Source organism: Berghia stephanieae, chromosome 2 (genome assembly GCF_034508935.2).
Source record: "Berghia stephanieae isolate SIO BIC M18660-M18661 chromosome 2, UCSD_Bste_1.3, whole genome shotgun sequence".
In the NCBI taxonomy this organism is placed as follows: Eukaryota; Metazoa; Mollusca; class Gastropoda; order Nudibranchia; family Aeolidiidae; genus Berghia; species Berghia stephanieae.
The window spans coordinates 50,005,131-50,031,237 of record NC_088361.1 but is presented as its reverse complement, the minus strand read 5'-3'; the positions used below and the strand labels follow the sequence as shown (position 1 = coordinate 50,031,237).

Genomic DNA, 26,107 nt, shown 5'->3' with positions numbered 1-26,107 from the left:
TCACATTCTCTCCCCGTACTCAGGTGTAAAATGAGTACCTGGCCGTTAACAGCGCTGTCTCTGTCAGGAAAAATTGTAATATCGTCTAACAGGCGTCATGTCCGGTCCTACATGTTAAGTGTTGCCGTTGGCAGCAGCCTTTTATGGTTCTCACACTACTACTACTATGTTATGACGATCGACCCAATCAGCAAAGTCCGGTCCGTATTCGTGCACCGTCGCGAACCCGCCCGGTAGCATCGTCACAACACACCGTTCAACTAGATGCTTTGCCGTTGGCAGGGACCCCTTGTGAAGCGCTTTGAGCACGTTTAGTGGATATCGCCCTATATAAAAGCTCAATTATTTTGTTTTACTTCAGAGCTATGAGTGAGGTCCATGGAGTTTACCCCAGTGTCCATAACGTGAAATGTACAAAAGGAATTACTACTTACTACCCTTTGGATAGGACGTCTTACGTTCGAACAGTGATTCCACCAAACTAGTTGTCAATCGAATACGCAAAAAAGCGGGAATGAGATTCTTTTCTCATTTGGGGTCATCTGCTTGGAACACCTTACCACAAAGCATTCGTGAAAAAGAATCTTTGTCTATTTTTAATCGTTCGCAAAAAACTAATCTGTTTCGATATAAGTATCTGATATGAGAAGCAAGATAGGAGTCTGGTTTGTGTTGTGTGTGTGTGTGTGTGTGTGTGTTTGTGTGTGTGTATGTGTGTGTGCGCGTGTGTGTGTGTGTTGTGTCTCTGAGTGAATATGTCCCAGCCAAAGTAATTTTGTAATTTAAGCGCTTAGGGTCTGATATATTGGAGTTATAGCGCTATATAAGTTTTCAGCATTTATATATATATATATATATATATATATATATATATATATATATATATATATATATATATACATATATATATATATATATATATATATATATATATATATATATATATATATATGAGATAGATAGATAGTTAGACAGATAGAGAGAGAGAAAGAGAGAGAGAGAGAGAGAGAGAGAGAGAGAGAGAGAGAGAGAGAGAGAGAGAGAGAGAGAGAGAGAGAGAGAATGATACTTGAGGAGGGAGGGGAATATAAATTCAATTATCAGTATATAAATCAACTAACAACCATTCAAGCAAATATATTTTTAACTCAATAACTAACCAAAATAAGTAAATAAATAAACAAACAAAAACAAACAAGCAACCCCCCCCCTCCCCCACCAAAAAAACAAAAAACAAAACAACAACAAAAAACGGACAAGATTAGAATGACATCATATACATTTATTTAAATAGTTGAGTGCTAAGCACCCGATGCGGATAAGTCATCCCAAAACAAGGACTGCAAATCAACCGGCCCATCAACCACTTAAGCACTCAAGTAACGGCCGCCCCATTACTCATGTCAAACACTTTATTTGTTTTAATTTCCACTGCACAAGATTCAGACCTGCCAAGTTTAAAGGAAATAGGCCGTCCGCAGGGGTGTGGTTCACTTTCCCATCGACCAAACAATAATCATTTTTTTAAAAGCAACAACAAAAAACAACCTTCCTTTCGACCAACCAATTAAAAAAAAGACTTTCCTATAGACAAACCAATAAAAAAAAAAGACTTTCCTATAGACAAACCAATAAAAAAAAAAAAGACTTTCCTATAGACAAACCAATAAAAAAAAAAGACTTTCCTATAGACAAACCAATAAAAAAAAAAAGACTTTCCTATAGACAAACCAATAAAAAAAAAGACTTTCCTATAGACAAACCAATAAAAAAAAAAAGACTTTCCTATAGACAAACCAATAAAAAAAAAAAAGACTTTCCTATAGACAAACCAATAAAAAAATTAGTTTCCTATTGACAACCCAATCAAAATATTCTCCCAAAGACAAACCAATAAAAACAAATGTTCCTATTAATTTACCAATCAAAAATACTTCTCTTTTGATCAACTCGAAACCTATCAAAATAATGTCCTATTTATCCACCTACTAAAGGGTTCATTCAAAATAAAACGAATACATGGGCTATGTCAAAACGAAAGCAGGACAACAGCAGCGCCTAATGGTGATCACACAATTATGTTATGACGATCGACCATAGCAATCGACCCAATCCCCAAATTCTTTACCGCACTCGTGAACTGTTGCAAACCTGCCCAGAAGCTTCGTCACAAAACACAGTTCAACTAGATGCTCTGCGGTTTCGGGCTCGCTATCACAACGGGTGCATGTTGCACAGGTGTAAAGTCTCCACCGATGAAGAGATTTTGCCGTTAGGCAGGTTCTCGACCGAAATCGATTCGCTAACCCAGTGCCTCCTCTTACTAGTGGAGAAGCCTGGCAACTTCTAACCTAGTTTCGAGGAGTTTATATCCCCGGCCCCTCGAGGGATTGAATTCGTCCAAACCGACTTCCATCTCGTATATATGCAGCTCTATCCGTAGCGGGACAACTAAATCGGAGCCGTTCACCTTCGAAACGTCTGATGCTAGTCCCTATACGTTCTAACCACAACCATCTTCAATACCAACGACATCTATGAGTTCAACCTTTTTAAGATTGTCAACTCTTCTTCATAACATTGGTGTATGGTTAATTATTCGTCATCAGACACATCAAGAACTCAAGACTATGCAAGCTCAGTTTGGTTTCTTTACATAGACAAAAACAACGAGCAAATTGAAGGTGTGCAAAGGAGGGCCACAAAACAGTTGCCTGGACTAGGATCGCTAGATTACGAGGAAAGACTGAGGACACTTAATTTACCAAGCTTGAAATACAGAAGATATAGAGGGCATTGATAGAACTTTAAAAGATGACAAGTGGTAAATATGACCAAGGCATGACAGAATTTATTAAATGGAGGAAAGACTTCACAATAAGAAAAGACACCAGAGGTAACAAAAAAAAGAAAAAGAAAGAAAGCCTCTCCAGAGACGCCAATTTTCAATTTGACTCACGGGAATTTCAGACACCACTCGTACTCGGAGGAATATCAATGCCGAAAGAGGAATTTCCGCACACAAAAAAAAGGGAATTGGGATGATATTTGGTATTGTGTTTAAATATTGTATAGATATAAATAGATAAGTGATTAGAACTATATTATGATATATAAACACATTGCCAAATACAAACCCAAAGTTTCCTTATTTCAAATGAAGTAAAGCTCCAAAACCTAATGGTAGTGATTGTAGTAATGGTGGTAGTGAGGATGATGTAGTAGTAGTAGTAGTAGTAGTAGTAGTAGTAGTAGTAGTAGTAGTAGTAGTAGTAGTAGTAGCAGTAGCAGTAGTAGCAGCAGCAGCAGCAGCAGCAGCAGCAGCAGCAGCAGTAGTAGTACTAGTAGTAGTAGTAGTAGTAGTAGTAGTAGTAGTAGTAGTAGTAGTAGTAGTAGTAGTAGTAGTAGTAGTAGTGGTGATGATGACGATGTGATAATGGCTGTTGTAGTAGTGGTTGTGATGATGATGTGATGGTGGTGGTTGTAGTTGTAGTGATGATGTGGTCTGGGTGATTGCAGTAGTAGTAGTGATGATGTAATGGTGGTGGTTGTAGTAGTAATGATGATGTGGTGGTGGTGGTTGGGGTAGTAGAGTGATGATGATGATGTGGTGGTGGTTGCAGTAGTAATGGCAATGATAATGATGTGGTGGTGGTGGTTGAAGTAGTAGTGGTAGTGATGATGTGGTGGTGGTGGTGGTTTTAGTAGTAGTGGTCGTGATGACAATGTGGTGGTGGTGGTGGTGGTGGTTGTAGTGTGTGCATGTGTGTGTATGTGTAGTCTTTGAGAGAGAGAGAGAGAGAGGAGAGAGAGAGAGAGAGAGAGAGAGAGAGAGAGAGAGAGAGAGAGAGAGAGAGTGTGTGTGTGTGTGTGTGCTGAAAGTGAATGTAGTGATAAGTAGAGAAACATGAACTTGAAATACTAACGAGGCTAAAGTTTGAGGTCATAGTATTTGTGATGAGCTATTATTGGCAAATATACAGGAAGGTGAACATGAAAATGAATCCAGTGACCGAATGTATTGATTTGTGTATGTGTACGTGTGTATATGTGTGTTTGTGTGAAGAGAGAGAGAGAGAGAGAGAGAGAGAGAGAGAGAGAGAGAGAGAGAGAGAGAGAGAGAGAGAGAGATTTGAACTAAATTTGTTTGAAGGGTTTTTACGGCGCTTGCAACACTGATTGCAGTAGTATTGGTGGTTGTAGGGGTGGCGTTGTGGTTGTAATAGTAGTTGCAGGGATGGTGATTCGATGGTGGTGGTAGAGATGATGATGTAATGGTGGTTGTAGTTGTGGTGGAATGGATGGTGATGTGGTAGTTGTTGTAATATTGGTGGTAGGTGTGGTGATGTTGTTGTTGTAACAGTAGTGGTGGGGACGGTGATGTGGTGGTTGTTGTAGTAATGGTGGTAGGGATGGTGATGTGATTGTAGTAGTAGTGGTTGTGATGGTTGTAGTCGTAGTGATGATGATGTAGTGGTGATGGTGGTTGTAGTTGAAGTAGTAGCAGTAGTGATGATGATGATGTGGTGGTGGTTGTAGTAGGGATGGTAGTGATGATGATGATGTGGTGGTGGTTGTAGTAGGGATGGTAGTGATGATGATGTGGTGGTGGTGGTGGTTGTAGTATTAGTGGAAGTGATGATAGTGTGGTGGTGATGGTTGTAGTAGTAGTGGTAATGAAGATGAATTGGTGGTGGTGGTTGTAGTAGTAGTGGTAGTGATGATAGTGTGGTGGTGTTGGTTGTAGAAGTAGTGGTAGTGATGGTGGTGGTTGTAGTAGTAGTGGTAGTGATGATGATGTGGTGGTGATGGTTGTTGCTGTAGTGGTAATGATGATGACGTGGTGGTGGTTGTAGCAGTAGTAGTGGTAGTGATGGTTGTAGTATAGTGATGATGATGTGGTGGTGATGGTGGTTGTGGTTGTAGTAGTAGCAGTGGTGATGATGATGATGTGGTGGTGGTTGTAGTCGTAGTGATAATGAAGATGATGTGGTGGTGGTGCTTGTATTAGTAGTGACTGGAAGAGGGGGGGGGGGGGTATCCTTGGAACAATCAACCTCACCGGAATTTGACGGAAGTTGCCCGTAACCCGGAATTTTTTGCTCCAGACCTGATTTTTTACCGGTGAAACCGGAGTTTTAGCATCACTGCCTCTCGCACAATGACCAAAATTGGATGTGAGAAAATACAGTTTTACCGTGAGAAGAACGAAAATATGGAACAGTTTACCAGATTCTGCCGTGAATGCAAAAACCTTAAATAACTTCCAAGAGCAAAGTAGATAAATTTTGGTCTCACCAAAATGTTTTGTACAATTATAAATGCGCTTTTGATTGTAAAACCGGAGAAAACTTAAATCACAAAGACGATGAAGAAATAGAGTCTGGCGAAGACGGCCTACAAGGTCCTGGGCTGGAAACAATCCATAAGTAAAATCAATAACAACCAACTCGCAGTTGTCCCCGTAAAATATAAGTCTGAACTGGAGTTCATCCCGGTTTCCGGTTTCCGTATCGATAAATGAAGAGTTATTGCAGCGTGGAACAACTAGTCTATCGCGTTGAATTCAATATTAAATAATATTAGACCAAATAAGTCACAACGCCATCTTAAAATTGGTTATAGAAATGTTACAGCGTTTTCAACACTTCCAGGTCATAGCATGAGCAAAGGAAAATTTTACACAGAAGACAAGACATTTGGGACCTATCGCCTCAAAGACAGTAATATGTCGGTTGAGCCAGGTACCAGAAAGTTGTTTCATGATAGAAACCGCCACAAATTAAATGTGAAATTTTAGTTGTTGTCACTTGAAGACATTGTGTCTATTCCCTCCAACTTTATCCAAGTGACATATTTTGAACTATAAAATCAATTTTTAGCTTATATGTCACCCCGACATAATATCGTTTTGAGACGATAAGTCACACATTTGTGACTAATCGTCTCAATACGGTAATATCTCAATGTCGGATTGAACCAGATACTGAGAATTGACGTTAAGTTTTTACATTATGAAAAATGTCTTTGAATTCATCGAATCTCATTCAGAAAAATGAATGTATTTTCCGAAACCCGTCATGTCTCAGGTTTTGTATTTCTAATATTTTTCGCTAAAACTTGAACTATGGGCATTCGAATCCGATCCAGTCCGACATAATACCGAATGGAAGCACTGGGTCACAATTTAGATTTAATGTTCAACAACCATGGGTCACGTCAATGGGATTTTCGTAATATTACGACATTTTGGAGGCAGTTGGCAGGTCTGTAATTAGCCACCACTTTGGGTGACAAAGATTAGCAGACGCCAACATATTTAAGTCCTGTGACGTCTTTCAATCCTGTCATAGTTTGTCATAATAAATATCGCGATAGCTTCGTCACGTAGATGTTGGCATTTTCTTTGTTGGGATCAGGCCTAGCTAACGAGGGACTGAATTGTCAATATTGTGATAAGTTGGTGTGCAAGGTAAGTACAGCACTGTGATTAAATCAAATATTTTCATATACTTATACTTCAATGACCGAAGACCACTTGTCAATTTTCAAAATTAAAATTAAAAATCTAAATAAAAATGAATATATTAAGTTGAGTCCAGGCTATTTTAGAGAACTTTTAAATAGTTATGTTCCCAAATGAAATCTGAGATTTTAAAGAATGTTTTTTGTTTTTTTTTTTTGTTTTTTGTTTTGTTTTTATTGTGAAAGCTGAAGCACATTGCTGTAACAATTTCATTTTTCGACACACCCACTTTTGGATAGCCCCCGACATCGCATGTCGGATGGTCAGAATTCATGACAAGTTTCCAATTTCCTTTTTTTTTAGGATTTCGATGAAATATGTTATATTGATTTTATGCTTTAGTTACTTTTGTATTCTGTTTTCCAGTAGGCCTAAACATGATTTAATCTTAAATATGTAAAGTCGTTATATTTTATTACATTTTTAATGAAACGATGTAATTGATATAAATGTAAATTTGCGGCTTTGTAATATTATGATATGATGATGCCATAGTCTGACAAAAAACAAAAAACAACAAAACTTCTTTTAAACTTTGGCGAGAAAACTCGTCCTCCGAGTATCGATCGATTAAGGTGACCCTCAACTTGTCCAAATAAAAAAATAAATAAAAAAACAACAACTTTCAAACATGGGACTTCCTCGAAGACTTATTTGAGAGTTTTTGACAAGATGATGGCCATTTTAATCAATCGATATTTGAAGGACAAGATTTTATGCCAACATTTAAAATAAATGTTTTCTTTTTTTTTTTCCAGAGTAGGAGTTATGGCACTTGACTTGTATAGCCTACTGTGATCTTAGAAAAGGTTCTTTAGGCGTATCATTTTAATAGACATTTTACATTGCAAACTCTACCTTAAATGCCCTCCTCCTACCACCCCCTCCCCCAATACAACACACACGAACTCTCTCTCTCTCTCTCTCTCTCTCTCTCTCTCTCTCTCTCTCTCTCTCTCTCTCTCCTCTCTCCCCCCCCCCCTCTCTCTCTCTCTCTCTCTCTCTCTCTCTCTCTCTCTCTCTCTCTCTCCCCCCCCCCTCTCTCTCTCACATACACACACACACACAATTTTTTAAAAAGCAAAACACAAAAGAAAAATAATTGAACAAATGTAATCGATTGCGACAAGCTGATCAAAATGAAAGATCTGACAAAAAAAATAGTAATAGCCTCTTTTTGAAATAAGTGATGTATGACATAGTCCAAAAAAAATCATTTGCATATAATAATAAAACATTAACTGATGAGACTAAATCATCATGTGTTCCTAATCACAGTTTATCGTCATATTTCAGGGGTTTTTTAGAAGTCAGGTCAGTATCAACAACCAATACGTTTACATGACACCTAACCAGGCAAAAAAGTCCAACAAAAATAAAGGAATCAGTAATTAAAAAGTGGACATAAAGGAGGGAAATAGTCATCAATCATCACATTACATATTTGACAACGACCATCAATACAGTCGCCCCTGATTCTTACCCCACAGATCTTATCTCATCTCCCAGTATGGATACCAAATTAAATGCTTCCAACAGGAAGTCCGATCCATTCAATTTGACGATTGATGTGGAATCCTACATTCAACGCCTCAGTGACGAAATGGCCATCACGCTCCTACCCCCCATTCTCCTCATTGGCACCATAATGGTCATTGCCTGTTTTGGCAATACCATGGTCTTCTACGTCTACCTCACCAAGTTCAACCCAAGCTCCACACGGTCTGCCATTTTAGCCCTTGCATTCTTTGACCTCGTTGCCAGTTGCATATCAATGCCTGGAGAAATGATCGACTTGCGTTACTCTTACAACTTCAAAAGTGACATAGTCTGCAAATGTTTCCGTCTTGGCACTACCGTGGTTCTCATAGCATCTGGTCTGATGCTTCTAGTGGTGGCGGTGGACAGATATCGTAGGATATGTCATCCAATGGGTAACCAGCTGACAGCAGGGCAATCAAAGAAGATGGCACTGATGTGTCTTCTTGCAGCGTGTTTGCTCTCTATACCATCTGCTGTAATCTACGGCCTTTCCAAAGTCCCCACTGACATTAAAGGTGTTTATGGAACAGAATGTTCGATAGATCAACAGTACCACGGTCACATTCTACCCCTAATCAACAACATCATGCAAGGTCTCATATTTGGGGCAGTCTTCGTGGCTATCATTGTGTTGTACAGTTTACTGGGGCGTGTAGTCTTGCGCCAAAGCAAGTTTCGTCAGTCAGTGAGGAAAACATCGCGAGAAGAGGCAGAGAGAGACATGTCCATCACAGATGGAACCAGAGACATGCAACAGGGAGATGGCAGTGTGTCTCCAGTACCGGACATCATTCCTGATATAACATTTAATAAACCCAGGTAAATATGTGAGACTATGTGGTCTAGTGGTATGACACTCGCTTTCGGATCGGAAGGTCCTGGGTTCGAGCCTCGCTCAGCGCATAGTTGAATCCTTGGAAAAGACTCTTTACTCACATTCTCTCACTGTACTCCAGTGCAAACTGAGTACCTGATCGTTAACAGCGTTGTCTTTGTCCGAAAAATTGTAATATTGCCTAACAGACGTCATCCTACATGTTAAATGTTGTTGTTGACCAGGGAACCCTTGTAAAGCGCTTTGAGCACATTTAGTGGATATTGCGCTATATAAAAAAAAAGCTAAAAAAAAAAGCTCAATATTCTTTTTTTATAAATTAATTTTCATTTGCAAAGAGTGTTTGATGTCATTTTAATGCAATTGGTATCTAAAATACAAAATGATTATCAACAGAAAATCAATATAGTCTTGTATGGGATTATGTCATGAGTACTAGATATTCCATTCTGAATATAACTCTACTGTACTTTTTAAAAAACATGTTTTTAAAACGTTGGTAAAAAAAAACCATACTTCAAATATCGATCGATTAAAATGCCCCTTATCTTGTTTAAAACTCTCAATCCTTTAAAGTCCCAGTTTTGAGAATTTTATATAAGATGAGGGTCATTTCAATCGATTGATCAGTTTGAGGGCAAGTTTTTTTGGCCATAATTTTAAAAACAAGTTGGATATTTTTAGAGTACAACAGAATTGACATAATAAAACAACCTCTACATTATTAATGAGGTTGGTTACGAATTTGTGGGTAGAAATGAGGTCTAAACTAATTTTAAAGTCTTTTGCTTCATAAAAATTCAATCAGAATACCTGGCTGCTCCTCTCATCCTCTGTATCATCTGTCGGACACGGGAAAATCATGTCTTTAAAATCTTGGTCTTAAACTTAAAAATGATCAATTAAAAGGGGCCTCATCTTGATTATTTAAAATCTAAAACCTGAGACTTCCATGAAGTTTCTGGCCAAAATTTTAAATACCTGTTTTTTTCCAGAGTATGGCAGTCATGAAGTAACCACTTTTCAGTTGAGTTCTTGGGAGGTTACAAAACAAGATATTGTTACTCCCAACATTTTTCCTCTGAAAACTAAAAATCTTTAACATTTCGTAGGTAGATCTGCATACTATATGATTATGTTTTTAGCCATTTTTTTCATCATATCTTTTCTCATTTCCTCATTTCAGCACAAAGGATCAGGAAGTTGTAGGAGAGTGCAGGAAAAGTATCGCATCCGCCAAAAAATTATCAGTCTACCAGGGGACTCGCAAAGCTTCAAACGGTGATGTGAGAACTCGAAAAACCACCCTGATGCTCTTCATCATCACCCTTGTGTTTGTCATCAGCTTCCTACCGTATCTTATCCTAAAAGGATTCCAGGCAATCAAGAAAGATTTCCCAAACAGTTCCTCGACATCTGACATTGTCCTATATAACATATTCGTAAGGACTTACTTTTTCAACAACGTGGCCAACTGTTTTATATACGGCTTTTGCAGCCCAAAATTTAGAAGAGAGAGTAAATTAGTCATTCTGAGAATATGTTTCTGTTGTAAAAAGAAATGATATTGTCTTTATTCATAGCAACTAGACAGATATAACCAAAGATGATGTCACAATTAGTTGCAGAAAGCTACCAGCATTATGTTTATACCAACACTTGTTTTATATATTTTAATTTGTGTATTTTTTCATTACATGTTAGATTTGTTATCATGAGGAAAAAGAGTCTTAGGCCTGAAACTTCAAAGAACTCTCGTGTCTAAGACATTTATTTACAAGTTGGGGAAAGTCATCAGAATTCTATATCAGTGACCCACCATCTCAAAAGAGTATCTTGTTGAGATGGCCTAGGTGATGGAAATTGAATTTATAGCCAGAAATGTGGCACTTGGGGCTACGATGTTACGATGGAAAACAAATAAAAATGTTTTTCATATTATGATTTTAATTAATTAAAAATTCACTTTTCGATGTCCAATTTATTCTGACCTAACACCCTTTTGAGACAATGGGTTACATATGTGTGATTTAGTGGTCTAGTGATATGACACTCTGCTTGTGATTTGTAGCTCTCGAGTTAAATCAACTCCTGCTATGCACAGAGAAAAGCTGAATCTCTGGAAAAGGCTTTCTACCCATATTTTCCTGTCATACTCGGGTTTTAAAAGAGTACCGGCCTTGTAATCAGAAATGTCTATTATGGAAGATAACAGTAAAAAATCAGTCAAAAATGGCATAGTCGTTAATACGTGCCAGATTGTTTGGTTTAAAAAAATATATTTATTCTTTTTATAATTATGATAAACTCATATCAATGGTTGCTTTAGCCTCTCCGTGTACATTACAGTGCCTTAACGTCTTTGTATTATCATAATTAGATTCTGTGTCGGAACTTCTTTGTATTATCATAATTAGATTATGAGTTGGAACTCACCAACTATTGTGGTTAGGTTATTCAATAACGAATACAAAGCTATAATTAAACCAGTCTGACAACTCAAAACTGTGTAAAAAACAAGCGAATGGTATTTTCAATCCCATTATAAACCAATTCAATAACACCCATGTATTTGCTAACATGTACAGTGCGTTATCTCAGTCCGAGAAATGAAGGTACATTTTACTGTGTGCTGCTTTAAGTGACCCTTCCAGATCTATTCTTCATGCCTGGTGCAAAAATAAACCATCTAAATTATATAATCTTTAACTGATAGTTGTACATTTTCTATAGATAACAAAATGATCAATAAGGCTATAATGTTGCCTTAACTTGTGTTGTTCTTTTGGACAGATATCTGTAAAGCTTGATTGCTATTATTAATGCGGTATTTAAGTCTTTGGAATATGTTGTTATATTTATGTGTGTAGTGTGTGGCACTGGTGGACGACAGCATTCATCACCACCTCATGTATCATTCTCTTACTACTGCATTCATCACCACCTCATGTATCATTCTTTTACTACTGCATTCAACACCACCTCATGTGTCATTCTCTTACTACAGCATTCATCACCACCTCATGTATCATTCTTTTACTACTGCATTCATCACCACCTCATGTGTCATTCTCTTACTACAGCATTCATCACCACCTCATGTGTCATTCTCTTACTACAGCATTCATCACTACCTCGTGTGTCATTCTTTTACTACTGCATTCATCACCACCTCATGTGTCATTCTCCATCATCATATCAATGTGCTTTTGAACTTGTCAGTTTTATATGCAATGTGTACTATGTATTATGATATGTTGATGTCAAGCGTCAGTGAGCAATTTGATTGGAAATAGGCTCTATATAAATTTATTCTTTTATTACTAATATTATAATTACCATAATACCAAAAGTAAAACCAGGAGGCCAGGCGTACACTTTATGCCACCCTATTAAATTTTAGTCTTAAGTTCATAAAATTTGAGATAAAATAAATGACTTTGTTGAGCAGAACGAGTTTCGTTTTTTAAACTTAAATTGATTTTTAAAAAATTCCAAATGCTCATCAATTTGACAAAAAAACTTAATTAATTGTAATCCACTACCTAGAAACAGTAATTTGTCGGAGAGGTATGGATGCTAAAAATAGAGTTTAGGGTTTAAAAATATGAGAATTGGGTTAAGATTTTTTAATGCTTGATTGATGATAAAAAAATCATCTAATTAACACCTGTGGTGTAAGGGTAGCACATCTTACCGATGGATTTTTTCTTGTATTCTTGCTGCACCCAGTATCAAACAGATCCCTTTGCTTGTGAAGTTTCACTTAATAAAATTAGAAAAAGGCAAGTAACTCACCCGACTCCAATGATTTGAAGAGGGATCAAAAAGATAAGCATCATCAAGTATTTCGTCATTTTTTCTTTTCCCTCCATGGAGAAAAATCTTTTCAACACCTGAAATTTATTTGAAAAATCACGAGTTAAACCCTTCATAGATCAAACTGACAATGTTTCGTAAATCAAGGATACAAAATGGCTACAAAGAATAAAAAAAAAAAAAAAAAAATGCACCAATGAAAAGATATTCAGATTCTGTTTTATGCAATGTAAAAAAGTATTTAACGAGTCTCACTTATAGGCAATCCACTTAGACAACCAAGCCTTCTGTCAGTGTTTTAACATGGGTGACAGTGAGTGATAGGTGAACATTTTTTTGAAAAATGATTTTAAAAAACCTCTGACCTTTTCCGAAATAAAATTTGTGAAAATTCTTGGGATTTTAATGATAAATTTGATGGTGATAATAAAAATGATGATGATGATGGGTTTTTCTGGAATTGTAAAATACGATCAGAAATCGCGAATAGCTGGAAATTAGGGAAATTGGAATTGAGAACAAAATATTAGGAATTTTCCGATGAAATTGAATTCGCATGTCTGTATTTACATCTATAGTCACTCCACTGATAATACTACACTGACAAGCCAACAAAACATAGCTCAAAAGTGTGTCATTATTAGCTGATTAATGTCTGACTAAGAATCATTAATCTGATAATAATAGGTGGTATTTCTTGTCTAAATATCTTAAATTAAAAAAAGAAATTAAAAAAAAATATATAATAATTGGTTCTGGTTATCAAAGAATGTTATCAACAATTCAAAACTGCTGAAGACAGTGCCAATTCCAAACTGTTGATTGATGTATAATAAAACTATGAATACATTTTTTTTCTCAAAACAAGCTTTTTGAATTGTCATTTGGATACAATAATGAAAACTTAGAATTTTTCTTTTCTTTTTTCCTACTAATTTTTTTTAAAGATGTACAGATTGAGATGTTATACATTACTCGCTGATTCTAGCATGCCAAATTCCTGCACGATCTGTAATATAGCATGCTGGAGCTGGGTGACCAAATTTGATCTATATTGAACTTTTATATAGTGCAATATCCACTAAACGTGCTCAAAGCGCTATATAAAGGGTCCTTGACCAACAGCAACACGTACCACGTAGAACAAGACATGACGCCTGTTAGGCGATATCACAATTTTTTTCTGACAAAGACAACACTGTTTACGGCCAGGTAAGCATTTTACACCTGAGTACAATGAGAGAATGTGAGTGAAGACCCTTTTCCAAGGACTCAACTATGCACAGAGAGAGGCTCGAACCCAGAACCTTCTGATCCGCAAGCGAGTGTCATACCACAAGACCACATAGCCGCACACTATAAAATGTCATGACGCCCCATGAGCATCAGATTTTGGCAGCCTCAAATTCGAGCACGCGTATTGGCTTCTCTTAGAGCATGCTGGAATCAGGCTAGTGCTGTAATCCCATTTATTCGTCTCTAAGGGGAAATTTTACACATCTCCTTAAACATGGAAAATTATAAGCAAATCATCTTCACAAACATTTAACTTTTATTATTTTTATCTCTTACCATCGACGCATACAGCAGTTGCAGCGTGTCTCCATCGATCACACGGCAGATCACCCAACTGGTTTACAACTTCAATTCTTAATGTTCCAAAGGGGCAAGAATAATGTTGAATGAAAGAGGACTGGCAATTCGACTGTTCCTTGCAAACTGAATTTTTGTACTTGTCATTGACTTCAACACTTTTGTTATGGTCTGACTCTTTGGCACACAGAGAATCACAGATTTGAACATTGCACAATTGTGTAGAAATCGCTTCTTTGTCCTTATCACATTCTTTGATAATTTCATCATTACATTTGCTGCACGGTGGTACATCTGTTACAATATGATCTGCATTTGAATTGCTAGTTCTATCCTTGTGATCCAAATCTATTTTCAACATTTGTGAACACAAGAAATAAGGTGACTGCCTGCCTGCTATCAAATACGTAGAACCATTTGAAAGACTCACTGACATGTGGTGCATACGAGAATCTGTTGAATAAAAGAAAAAAGAGATAAAATGAAAGTAAAATAGTAAAATACAAACACTTGAAAAATGAAAGAAAAAAAAAACAAAACAAAAACAAAACAGAAACTGAAACAAATTTGATCAGATAATAGTATATTCAATTTTAGAGAGAGAGAGAGAGAGAGAGAGAGAGAGAGAGAGAGAGAGAGAGAGAGAGAGAGAGAGAGAGAGAGGGAGAGAGAGAGAGAGAGAGAGAGAGAGAGAGAGAGAGAGAGAGAGAATGCTGAAGTGAATATACCTATGTGAAACAACAGAAAGCATATAAAGAAAGAAAAAAAATCATACTTTGGTCAGTAAAATGTAGCATTAGTGTAAACATTTTAAAACAAATACCAAAAAATAATTTTCAAGACCAAATGGAAAAAGCTGGTCAGAAGCAATGATAATGATAATATTGATTATGGTACAATGACGATTATGGCGATGATGATGATGATGATGATGATGATGATGATGATGATGATGATGATGATGATAATAATTAAAACATTGATGACAGTGATGATGATAATGATGATGATGAATATTACAACACTGATGATGATGATGATGGTGATGATGATGGTAACAATACTGATGATGACGACGACGATGATGATGATGATGATGATGATGATGATGATGATGATGATGATGATGATGATGACGGTAATAACACACTCACATTGTATATCAGAAGACACGGTGTGTAAATGGTGAGATTCCATTGTATTCATGTCCGTCAATGTGATGTCTGTCAAACGCTGGTGTCTGCCGTCCACCTCACCAAACCCCCCAGTGGTCATCACATAGCCTTCGGTCATCTGACTGGATGCGTGGCCAAACCGACGAATGGTGTTGGTGGCCGGTACTTTTTCAATGTGTGCCACACCGGATGTGACTGGGACCGTCTTATCTGTTTTACAGGTCATAAAAACACAAAGGCTAAATTGTTCCCTGTACGATATTGTCTGTGTTGAGATTAATGGCCAAAAAGTAAATAGTATATGCCAAAGAGTTGATTTTTGTCACATTTCATATGAAAAGATATCAAGAGCAATATATTTTGAATAGCTGAGAAAAGAGTTTGTTTCTATCAGATCAATGGTAATGGTAGTAAATACACACAGCGCCTTTCGCTTTAACCTCGAGACAATAGTGAAAAATAATCCATCAATCAAGGGTCTGCCACAAAAAGTAGAGCAATAATAGTTGTTATTTTAAAGAGTTAAAAAAGTGTTGCCCTCATTCTTACCCTCCCTTTATTACATATTTTTGCTATTCTTTTGATGCTAGAGTGTAAGTATTCGAACTATTTTACATTTTTTATCCTTGAAAAACTGGTGGAAACTAACCTTCTCCACAACTATTTAAAACAATTTAATATTAAAGTTTTTTCCTGCCAAATGCTACAAAAAAAAAGACCTTTTGGCATAGATTTTCTATTTTGAAAGTCAATGCTATTATACAAAAATAAAAACAGTAAAGATAATATACACATGAATAGGATGTAGCGAATTAATATCATGTATTTCACGTTCTTATAAAACTGGTTATTTCTCTTCAGATATTTTATTTTAAGGATTCCTGAAAAAAAAATAATGGAGAAATAAATGATGACTTTGTTTTTGAAAAGCATAATAACAAGAAATGAAGTGAGTAGGAAAGTGCCAAAAAACAACAGAGAATAAAAACTCGCTACCTTACTGGTACGACAACTCCGCCTGGCCAGGGGGATTGTGACTCTACCGTATGAGCTATCCATGACCCCATAAAAAGTCGTTTCAAACCTTAGTCTAACTAGAGCCTTCTCTCCCCGACTTTGAAAAGCATATAATATTATGTTTAAGGGTGACACCTGGGTTATTCCAGTTATATCCTTGAAATAGACACTAGAGACAAATTTCCCCTCAGGGATGAATGTATGGAAATTCAGTTTTTGATTTTTTTTTTTTTTGTCATGATAAAAAGCTATTTCCGATTAGTTGTGAGCAATGTTTGCCATACTCTACCTGGTGAATGAGGTTCTTGGGTAAGGAATTCAGAGGCAGGACATTTGGTAAAGGCGACAAGGATAAAGTAATGAGAGTATTTCAGATTCAACTCTTCATACTCATCAAAAGCTTCCAAGTTTTCCACACGAATTCTTTCACTCAAAGGCAGACAGTGGTAGTAAAAAGTGTTCATGTCTTCAACCTCACAGCTGGTCCAACCCTGTTAAAAGAAAAAAATATATCTTAAAATGAAATTTCAAAGTTGTTATTCAGCATGGATTGGCGTTACGATCTTTGCTTCGTACCCGAAAGGTACCGGGTTCGATCACCTGCCCCTGCGCTGTGTGACATTGAGGAAGTCACCTCACCCTAGCTCAATTTGTGGCACTGCACTGCAGCTGATGCCTGGATTATTCCAGTCTTCCCTTGGAATAAACCCGAGAGACAAATTTCCCCTATGGGATAAATAAAGGGAATTTTATATTATTTTATTTTAATTTCTAATCCAACGACTAGAAAAATGTTCTAAGTGGGAGGATATCGAATCCAAAAGTTTCAGAGTGGCAAATAAAATTCAAAGATCTGTTTTTTATCTCGAGAGAAAAAATTTTAACAAAATTTAAAAGGATGAAAGCTCTTGATGAGCACATTCTTCTCTTCTTTTTTTTTTCTTGTTTCGCCAGCCTGGGGCTGAATGGTGACCTGGCTCAAAGAAGAAAAATCTGATAAGCATTCAATCATAATGGAGTGTAATCCTAAGAAAACCAAAACTGTTATCCATTTCATTTTCGAGAACTTTATTCTTTGATTCTTTACTCCATTCTATATTTCAAACACAATTCTATTATTTACTGAATTTCCAACGGTCAAAATGAGACTTACACTTTTCAAAAATCGTTGTTTTTGTGAATCAAGAGTTGGAAAGGCGTTTATACATTTGAGTGGGGACCCAATGGAATGGAAATGACGCTGCCTGTGAGAGAAAATAAAATTGGTTACTATTTTTAGTCTTCTTAAAAAAAAAAACTCTAAAATTTCAATAAAATGATCAACTTGAGCTTTTATAAAGCGCAATATCTACTAAACGTGCTCAAAGCGCTTTACAGAGGGTCCCTGACCAACAGCAACACGTAACATGTAGAACGAGTCATTACGCCTGAGAATATGAGTAAAGAACCTTTTCCAAGGACTCAACTATGCACCGAGTGAGGCTTGAACTCTTGAACCTTCCGATCCAAAACCGAGTGCCATACCACTAGACCACATAGAAAATATGAAATCCCACAAAATTATTGTCATGTATCAAACTGAAAAATAACAAAACCTAGCAGTAACATTGAAAATATATGAAAAAAAATGCACGTCTTGCAGTCGTTTTTTTTCCTATAAATTATCATTTAAAAATGACAGGATTCATAAAAGCAGATAGAGTTGAATTGTTGATGTGCGGTAGTTAGACTTGGAATCTAATGGTCCATAGGCTACCAGGGCTATCAACCTTAGCCCATTTACACGTGAACAATGGACAACAACGCACAATCCTGGTAAAAATGAAAAGGATTTCTATTTCTAATGATGGGCAATTAGACCATAAAAATATTATAATTGATAATTAAATTAATAGAATAAACTAAAGCTTTAATGATGATAAAAATAGTAATGCCTAACTGCGTAAAAATCTAAAGTGGTTAAGTACAGTAATAAGAGTGTATGAATTTTTAAAATGTTTAGATAACAGAAATTAATTTAATGATGTGTACGATCCTAAGCAAATGGGTGCAATGCATGAAAATGCATAAGAATCTGCATTTTGTATGTAAGGTTGGTGTCATTGGGTACCCCCTTTCTTTAAATTAATAAGATTTTGTTTATATTGTATGTTGTTACAATCTCCCTCCATCGTTGCTAAATGTAACATGATTGAACATAGAAATGAAAATAATTCTAAATCTATGCTTACATAAACAGGCCAAAAGCATCTTCAGGGTTCATCTGAAAGACAAAATAATATATATATATATATATATATATATATATATATATATATATATATATATATATATATATATATATATATATATATATATATATATATATATATATATATATATATATATATATATATATCGATAAATTTAATAAATGAGAAATATTGATAGAACAAGTGTTGTTAAAATAATTATAATTATTCCATTTTAAAAACAGACTTATAAAAAGATTTCAAATTTTCTCTTAAATGGGCGTTTTTCAATTTTTTGCCAAATGCCTGTCCCGCTATATTATATATTTCGCTTTCTGATTCTTTGGTATGTTTTTATTGCAATGAAGCATATTATTAAAGGACATAGTTAGAAAAGCATAGATGCCAAAAATTGAGAAATTTGGTCCATAAATGAATAAACTAGTTATTTATATAATCCACACATGTTCAAAATGGCCTGTCAGTTGACAAAAATATATTTTTAAAAGTTTCGTTGAATCAAACAGCAATATTTGTTTTCCTCCTATCCCTGCTGCATTTTAAAGAAATACCATATTAATTAATATCTATTAAGTTCTAATCTTTCAAAAAGGTCATCAATCTTTGTCTGTGACATTTGACTCACTCCTGTAACGACAATCAATTTCGCCTAGTTTTTCTTCCATAAGATATATTCATTCAACTGGCAATATAAATACATCAAGACATCCTTCCCCTCACATGCTGAAAGCAACACAAGAACATACAGCCACCTATTTCTCATCTACCTGCTTGAACTTATATAAAAATGATGAGTATTTACCATGACCCTCACTCCTGTAACGGAATGAATTTTTCTCATTCAAATTTTGAGAATTTTCGAAACCTTTTAATCATACTTTAATCAGTAAATTTTAGTGCTTGCTTAGTCAAAATAATTGATTAATTACAATTCCTGTAGTGTTAAATAACGTATAATCTTCAGATTTTCATTCCTGTAACGCTAATCCCTGTAGCGGTGTACTGTGTTACAGGAGTGAGTCAACTGTTACAGGAGTGAGTCAACTGTTACAGGAGTGAGTCAACTGTTACAGGAGTGAGTCAACTGTTACAGGAGTGAGTCAACTGTTACAGGAGTGAGTCAACTGTTACAGGAGTGAGTCAACTGTTACAGGAGTGAGTCAACTGTTACAGGAGTGAGTCAACTGTTACAGGAATGAGATGCAGACTTTAAAATGTTTTAAAAGTAAATTACATCTTTACGTTTTTTCCTTCTTTATTAATGTTGTATTTTTAAAAACCCTTTGCAATATAAAGGGAACATTTAAGTGGGAAGAGAAGTCATCTCAACAAGTTAGAGAGATGATTCTGTTGTTAACCCATCTGTACCTTCGTGCAAGTGAGAGAGAGAGAGAGAGAGAGAGAGAGAGAGAGAGAGAGAGAGAGAGAGAGAGAGAGAGAGAGAGAGAGAGAGACAGAGACAGAGAGAGAGAGAGAGAGAGAGAGATTCATAAAATCTGGTTGGAAATCCTGATTCGTTTGGGGTCAGTGTTACTCCATGTATTTTATGTGATAGATTTATCTAACCCATATTTGTTCCTATTCTGGTTGAGTTCTGACAATAAAAATGCCTTGTGACGTCATTAGACAAATAAATAATAATTTTGTCAGCCTTTGTTATTCATAGCGTTCCATAATGATATTAATTTAAATGCCCATCAAAAGTCCTCTCGTGGTGAACACGGTGGAAAATAGCTTGCATTTTAGTTGTAGAGTACATTGCTCTCACCGACAGTCGGTCACGAGGTCATACTACCTGGTGAGCAGGGGTCAACGAGCTACTGCCAGTACCGTCAAAATTCCATAAAAATGATCAAATGTAATCATTTGTAATTCATTTGCGTTATAATCTTTAACTATTGTTATGTATTATATTATTTCTCTGACACTTCATCTTTATTCTCATATGATTTCTGTTTCTATGGGATAGATGTACGTCATGTTACAATGAAAACAAAAGACCTCATATTTCAAATACTCATAAGTACACATAGACTAAATTGAATCAAGAAATAACACATTTATACAAACACCACCCCCCTCTAAATCCATACATAATACAGGGATAATACTGAACTTTTCACCCTACAAAAATCTTCAGTGCGATTTTTCTGAAACTCATGCAATGTGGTTTTGATTAACAACTTGTCAGGTCAAATTCCCTACCAACCAGTAGAATAACAAGTCTCTTCACAGTGCTGACCACTGTTATCATACTAAAATCTGAGAAAGTCATCAAGTAATCATCACGATACTTCACGCTGTTGGTAACAACACAAATAATACGGTGCAGGCAATGCTATAGCCATATTTCTGTCATACTCTGAAAAAAATGCCATTTTAACAAATTTGGCCAGAAAACTTGTCCTTCAAATATTGATCAACTAAAATAACCCTCACGTTGTCAAAAACTCTCAAACCTGATCTTCCTTGTGGTTTTAAGTTTGAGAGTTTTAGTTAAGATGAAGTCTCAGGTTTTAGAGTTTTTGACAAGATGAGGATCATTTTATTCGATTGATATTCATTGAAGAACGAGTTTTCTGGCCAAAATTTAATTATTTTTCACAGAGTACAGAAGAGTTGAAGAGATGCAAACATTAAGAACATCGTGGGATTGAGATCCATTTATATCGTAATACAGTATGTGTATTCACACAACCAATGACCAGTACAATGTAGTAATGATAATATAATAGTATAGTGCAGTCGAATGCTAGTACAGGGACTATAATAATATTATAGTATTATAATATTATGTGTGGCCAACTTTCATGACCAGCCCAGTTTATACAGACATTTTTCACTCTCCGATTTTAGCCAGTTTTTGTCTTAATGTGAGGATAGTTTTAATGTGGTGGATAGCGACATTTTGGTTGACGGTAGATGATGCTGGCGGTGGTGATAGCAACAACGTATGTGATGCTGGTGGTTTAGGGACAGTAGCAGTACTGGTGCTGCTGAAAATTATGGTGATGCTGTCGTCGGGGCTAATACTTGTGACCATTATCATCTATTAGAGATGTTAATGCTTGTGACGTATTCGGAAAACCCACCAACACGTTTCATTTTTTAAAATTTGGCCAGAAAACTCGTCCTTTAAGTATCTATCATTTAATTAATGACCCTGTTCAATCCAACTTCAGGTTCGAGAGTTTTTGATGTGATGAGAACACGTTTTCTGGCCAAATTTTTAAAAATGTGTGTGTGTTTTTTTAATGTACGGGCTGTGTGATCGTGTTGTTGACGTATGGTGTAGTGTATGGGTTGGAGTGATAGTGACGTCAGTAGTAGTAGTGATAGAGGCACAGGGATTGGGGGTGGTGATGGTGACGATACTAGTTGTACGGGGGATGGTGGTGCTGGTGGTGGTCATGATAAAGACGACAGTGGGCGTCAATAACACAGTGAGGTTAAATGATCGGGAACACCACATTGTGAATTTAAAGTACATTAGAACTAATGTATGTCCTTCAATCTTCATTTGATAATGACTGGTGTCAATGACTTTCTACTATATTAAAACAACTTTATTCATGGCATCACCATTTAAAACCTATAATAATCGAAATATTCAAACTTACTCATAATGAAGTTTATTATTTTTATGTAATCATACCACAATCTTTAAGCAAATAATCTTTGACGAACATTTCGCAGTAATTAAATTAAAAATTACGTATGCCAATCACTGGTACTCAGTCGAGCCACTCTACGAAACGAAACTAAACTATGTGTTATAATTATCGCATGACCTAGCAATTTTAACAGTTAATGGAGTTGTGGTTAGAATTTACAATTCTTTTTATTCTATATCTGTGGGTATATTAGATGACGTGTAACAATGGAGAGAAAATGAGGGAAAAGAACAATCATAAGTCACTTATTACGTTTGTTCGCCGGCAGTGACTTTAACCTCACTGACCCCTGGTCTGGCACTGTGAGGCGTGATGAATCACGCAGGTAGCATGAAAACTAAAAGGAACGATATGTGGTAAAACGAACAGCCGTGTGAAATAATCACCTCTTTTAACTCTTAAAAAATACAGCAGACTTAAATTATTAATCAACAAATTGGTGACTTTTAGCATTTCCAACAGTTACTGCAACAGCACAGTCTGTGGTGACTCTCGTTTTTGAGAGAAAACCTTTTCTATACTCAAAGCAAAGGCCACGAGGCCCAATTGATTTACAATTTTGATGATCAACTGGAAACTTTTAAAAAATTCCTGTCTTCATTATTATCAATTTAGATACGTTGGGGCATCTTTACAGTTCACTTTTACGATTCTTTTGAGCAGTGAATACAACTCAAATAGTATTGTGCCAAGTGTAATAGACAGTCTTTATTTAGTAGCTCACTCCTGTAGCGATACGACTCACTCCTGTAACAATCAACTCACTCCTGTAACGACCTACAAAAATGCTATGTATATCTATCTGGATAGTCCCAACTTGTTTTCACAATCTGCTCAACTTACGTCTTTACTAATCTCTCTCAAGTATCCTCTAATATATATTAAGAATTATCTCTTTAAAAAATTATGAGAAATTAAAATACTTAATTTGCCAAAATTTTCAGGATTTTGCAACAAATCGCTCTCAAAACTAAAAACAATAGGCATATATCCGTCATTAAACCATTTATAGGGAATGCCTATATGCTGAAGAAGACCAAAGGGGAAAACTGTCTGCATCATAATTATAAAATGCGAACTATGCAGCTTTGAATTAGCGTTACAAGAGTATGCCAGCATATGAAGCCCGGAGAAGATTAAGGAAATGATTGAGGAGTAATCAACTTAAGTGGTCACAAGATTTTATCCTATTTGATTGAAATTGAAACTCCGGAAAAAAAAAAATTTCCCCCTCCTTATTGGACAAAAATTTGAAAAACGCCCAAATAAATCTTTTCATTTGATTCTTGTTTTGTTTTTGTTTTTTATGAGTATTGTATGAGTTTCAGAGTAAAAAAAAACAAAAAAAAAAACAACCTTAATTACAAAAGCATGTAACCTAAATTGAACTTTGAAGACCCCAGTACTTAAGTCACACTTTCATGATTTTTAGCTAATCTGTGATAAACTTAAAGCAAGATCACCTCAGTTCATTCTCCAATTATTTTCATAATTATAATCCAAGTCCCCTATCTCAATACTATCATTTTATATTTTGTATACTCTGAATAGCCTAATCCAAATTTCCTAATCCTCAATTTTTTCCAAACTAACTTTCAGTGACTTAAGTACTTTAAGTACTAAGCTCTTCAATTACACTTTCAAAAACTTATGAATAAATAAGCAACATGAAACCAACTTCCTAATAACCAAAAAAAAAACTGAGATCAAAAATAAAAAGCCAAAACTTTGACCTGCAACATGGTATAAAATTCATCTTACCTGCTCATACATGGCAAATGTAGCGTCTTCAAAAGTCTCTGCAGCCCATTTGACAACATCTGTGGAACTAAAAACATAAACATTTATAACTCTCCACCTCAATGTGATAATCTGTTGGCGCAAACTTGAAGGTAAAAATTAATTTTCAAGACTCAATGATGGCTGAAATTTCTGTTAAATGTAAATCTGTGTACTGTTCAGGAGAATGAATGGAGTTTCTTCCACTTCAACGTCTACGTTTTCGTCATTCGGACCATTTTGACTTCAATTATCAATTTTAATATAGAGTTTTTTACTTTTATTGGATTCTTCAGACCAGAAAAAAAAACAACAACAAAAAAAAAAAAAACAATCTTAAGGAAGCTCTCTCCGATGTCATGAAATGTGTCATTGCATGACGTAATCAGTCGGAAGGTGAAAATTTTGGATTTGCATTTTTTTGAAATTTCTGAAAGAATATGCTCATCAGAGCATTTTAATCTTTATTTGAAGTAAATCAGGTGATTTTTCATAAAGTTATGGTCAGATGTATGGGAAAGGTATCCAGCAACTTTTCTCAAATTTCATACTTTTTCAGCTTGACTAGCTGTAAAAAATATTAAAATGTGTAATTAAGCTTTGATATTTCTCGAAGATGTACAAAAAGTGTTGATTTAATCATTTATGACAAGAACTCACTTTGGATAAAAATTGACCTTCTTACTAAACTTGGCAATATCTCAGTTCAAATCTTTTCACCATCCAACTGATTATGTCATTCGCTGTAACAAATATACAATATAGGTCAAAAGCACTCCAACAGTACATTTTCCTATAAAAATAATTGTTAAAGTCAGTAAATATAAAAATATCAGTCGAGTAAATAGAAGTAGATTTTACTATTTTAGTTTAATTCAAAGTGTCAACAAAACATCACATTATTGTGTATTACTCCACTGTCTTTGTATTTGTTAAATAACATAACAAGTTATGTTGACCCAATTCAATACAAGTTCAGTTCGGTGCAGAGAACGGAAAATTATTTTAAAAGGTGAAGGTCAGCAGTCACAAATTTTTCAATAAATGACCATTTATCTTCACCTTCAATATAAATACAATTTGTCTTATCAGTGGTCTATTATGTATTTTTAGCTTGACTGTTGTTTTTCTTTTCAGACTCTACTGTTACAATCCTTGGTAACCCTGACAAATACCATAGTGAAGTGAGACATAAGTGCAATAGTACAATATAAAAAGTGGTCCTTCAGAAACACTAGGTGCACAGAGCCAGAGTTTATCCCAGTTTTTATATTGTGAAATGGACAATAGCAATTGCTTTCTACACTTTGGAAAGGATGTTTGTCTATCTCAAAGTACTTTTCACTAGATCTAACTGACCCAGCTACACAATCACTGTTCGGTGGACAGGAGGTCAGAAAAAAATCTTGACTTCACACGGATAAATCTTGGTCCCATTGCCTGTGAAGCGAGTGCTCTACTAACTGAGCTTTCAAGACCCACATTCTTTCTCCACTATTTTATCACAATTCTTATTAAATATGACAAAAGATAATATACTTTGCATAATTTGATTCAGTTGAAACAACTTGATTTTTAATAGATTTTACTTTTCCTGATCTGCAATCTTCAAATTAAATAAAAATTTCAGATAAACAAGTCTGTCCTAATCCAAAATTTAAGATTCCAACTCTTAATTCAATTGCCACATTAAACTGCTTTGAACGTTAATTTGATTTAATGTATGCAGCAATCTGTAAAATTAAAAAAAAAAAAAAAAAACAAAAAAAAATAAACTAAAAAATCAGAAACCAAAACAAAAACATTTTCACATATTTACCTCTAAATTTTTTGTTTACATCTAATTTTATCCCCCACCCCCTAAAAAAATAAAATAAAAAAGACAAGAAAAAAAA

At 35.4% G+C, this 26,107-nt stretch overlaps 2 protein-coding genes across 3 annotated transcripts in view; one reads left to right on the top strand and one right to left on the bottom strand.

Moving 5' to 3' along the window:
• Window positions 1-26,107, bottom strand: part of LOC144965092 (tRNA wybutosine-synthesizing protein 4-like) — a 47,311-nt gene that overhangs the window by 14,854 nt on the left and 6,350 nt on the right. For both annotated transcript variants that reach the window (XM_078900014.1, XM_078900015.1), the window contains exons 8-14: window positions 24,195-24,261; window positions 18,739-18,770; window positions 17,661-17,751; window positions 16,797-16,998; window positions 15,470-15,700; window positions 14,295-14,768; window positions 12,702-12,799 (exon numbers count right to left, since the gene is read on the bottom strand). In XM_078900014.1, coding sequence (XP_078756140.1) covers window positions 12,702-12,799; window positions 14,295-14,768; window positions 15,470-15,700; window positions 16,797-16,998; window positions 17,661-17,751; window positions 18,739-18,770; window positions 24,195-24,261 — 1,195 coding nt within the window. The remainder of the gene's footprint in view (window positions 1-12,701; window positions 12,800-14,294; window positions 14,769-15,469; window positions 15,701-16,796; window positions 16,999-17,660; window positions 17,752-18,738; window positions 18,771-24,194; window positions 24,262-26,107) is intronic.
• On the top strand, window positions 6,347-13,586 carry LOC144965096 (orexin receptor type 2-like). Its single transcript, XM_078900021.1, has 3 exons — window positions 6,347-6,472; window positions 7,823-8,887; window positions 10,090-13,586. Exons 2-3 carry the CDS (start codon window positions 8,037-8,039, stop codon window positions 10,466-10,468), a joined length of 1,230 nt encoding a protein of 409 aa, XP_078756147.1. The 5' UTR covers window positions 6,347-6,472; window positions 7,823-8,036; the 3' UTR covers window positions 10,469-13,586.

What these genes read in the sequence shown, in the direction of transcription:
- LOC144965096 (XM_078900021.1), top strand. Translation starts at nt 8,037, where the DNA reads ATGGATACCAAATTAAATGCTTCCAACAGGAAGTCCGATCCATTCAAT. An exon ending in ATAACATTTAATAAACCCAG is followed by an intron (nt 8,888 to 10,089) that starts GTAAATATGTGA and finishes TCCTCATTTCAG; the next exon opens with CACAAAGGATCAGGAAGTTG.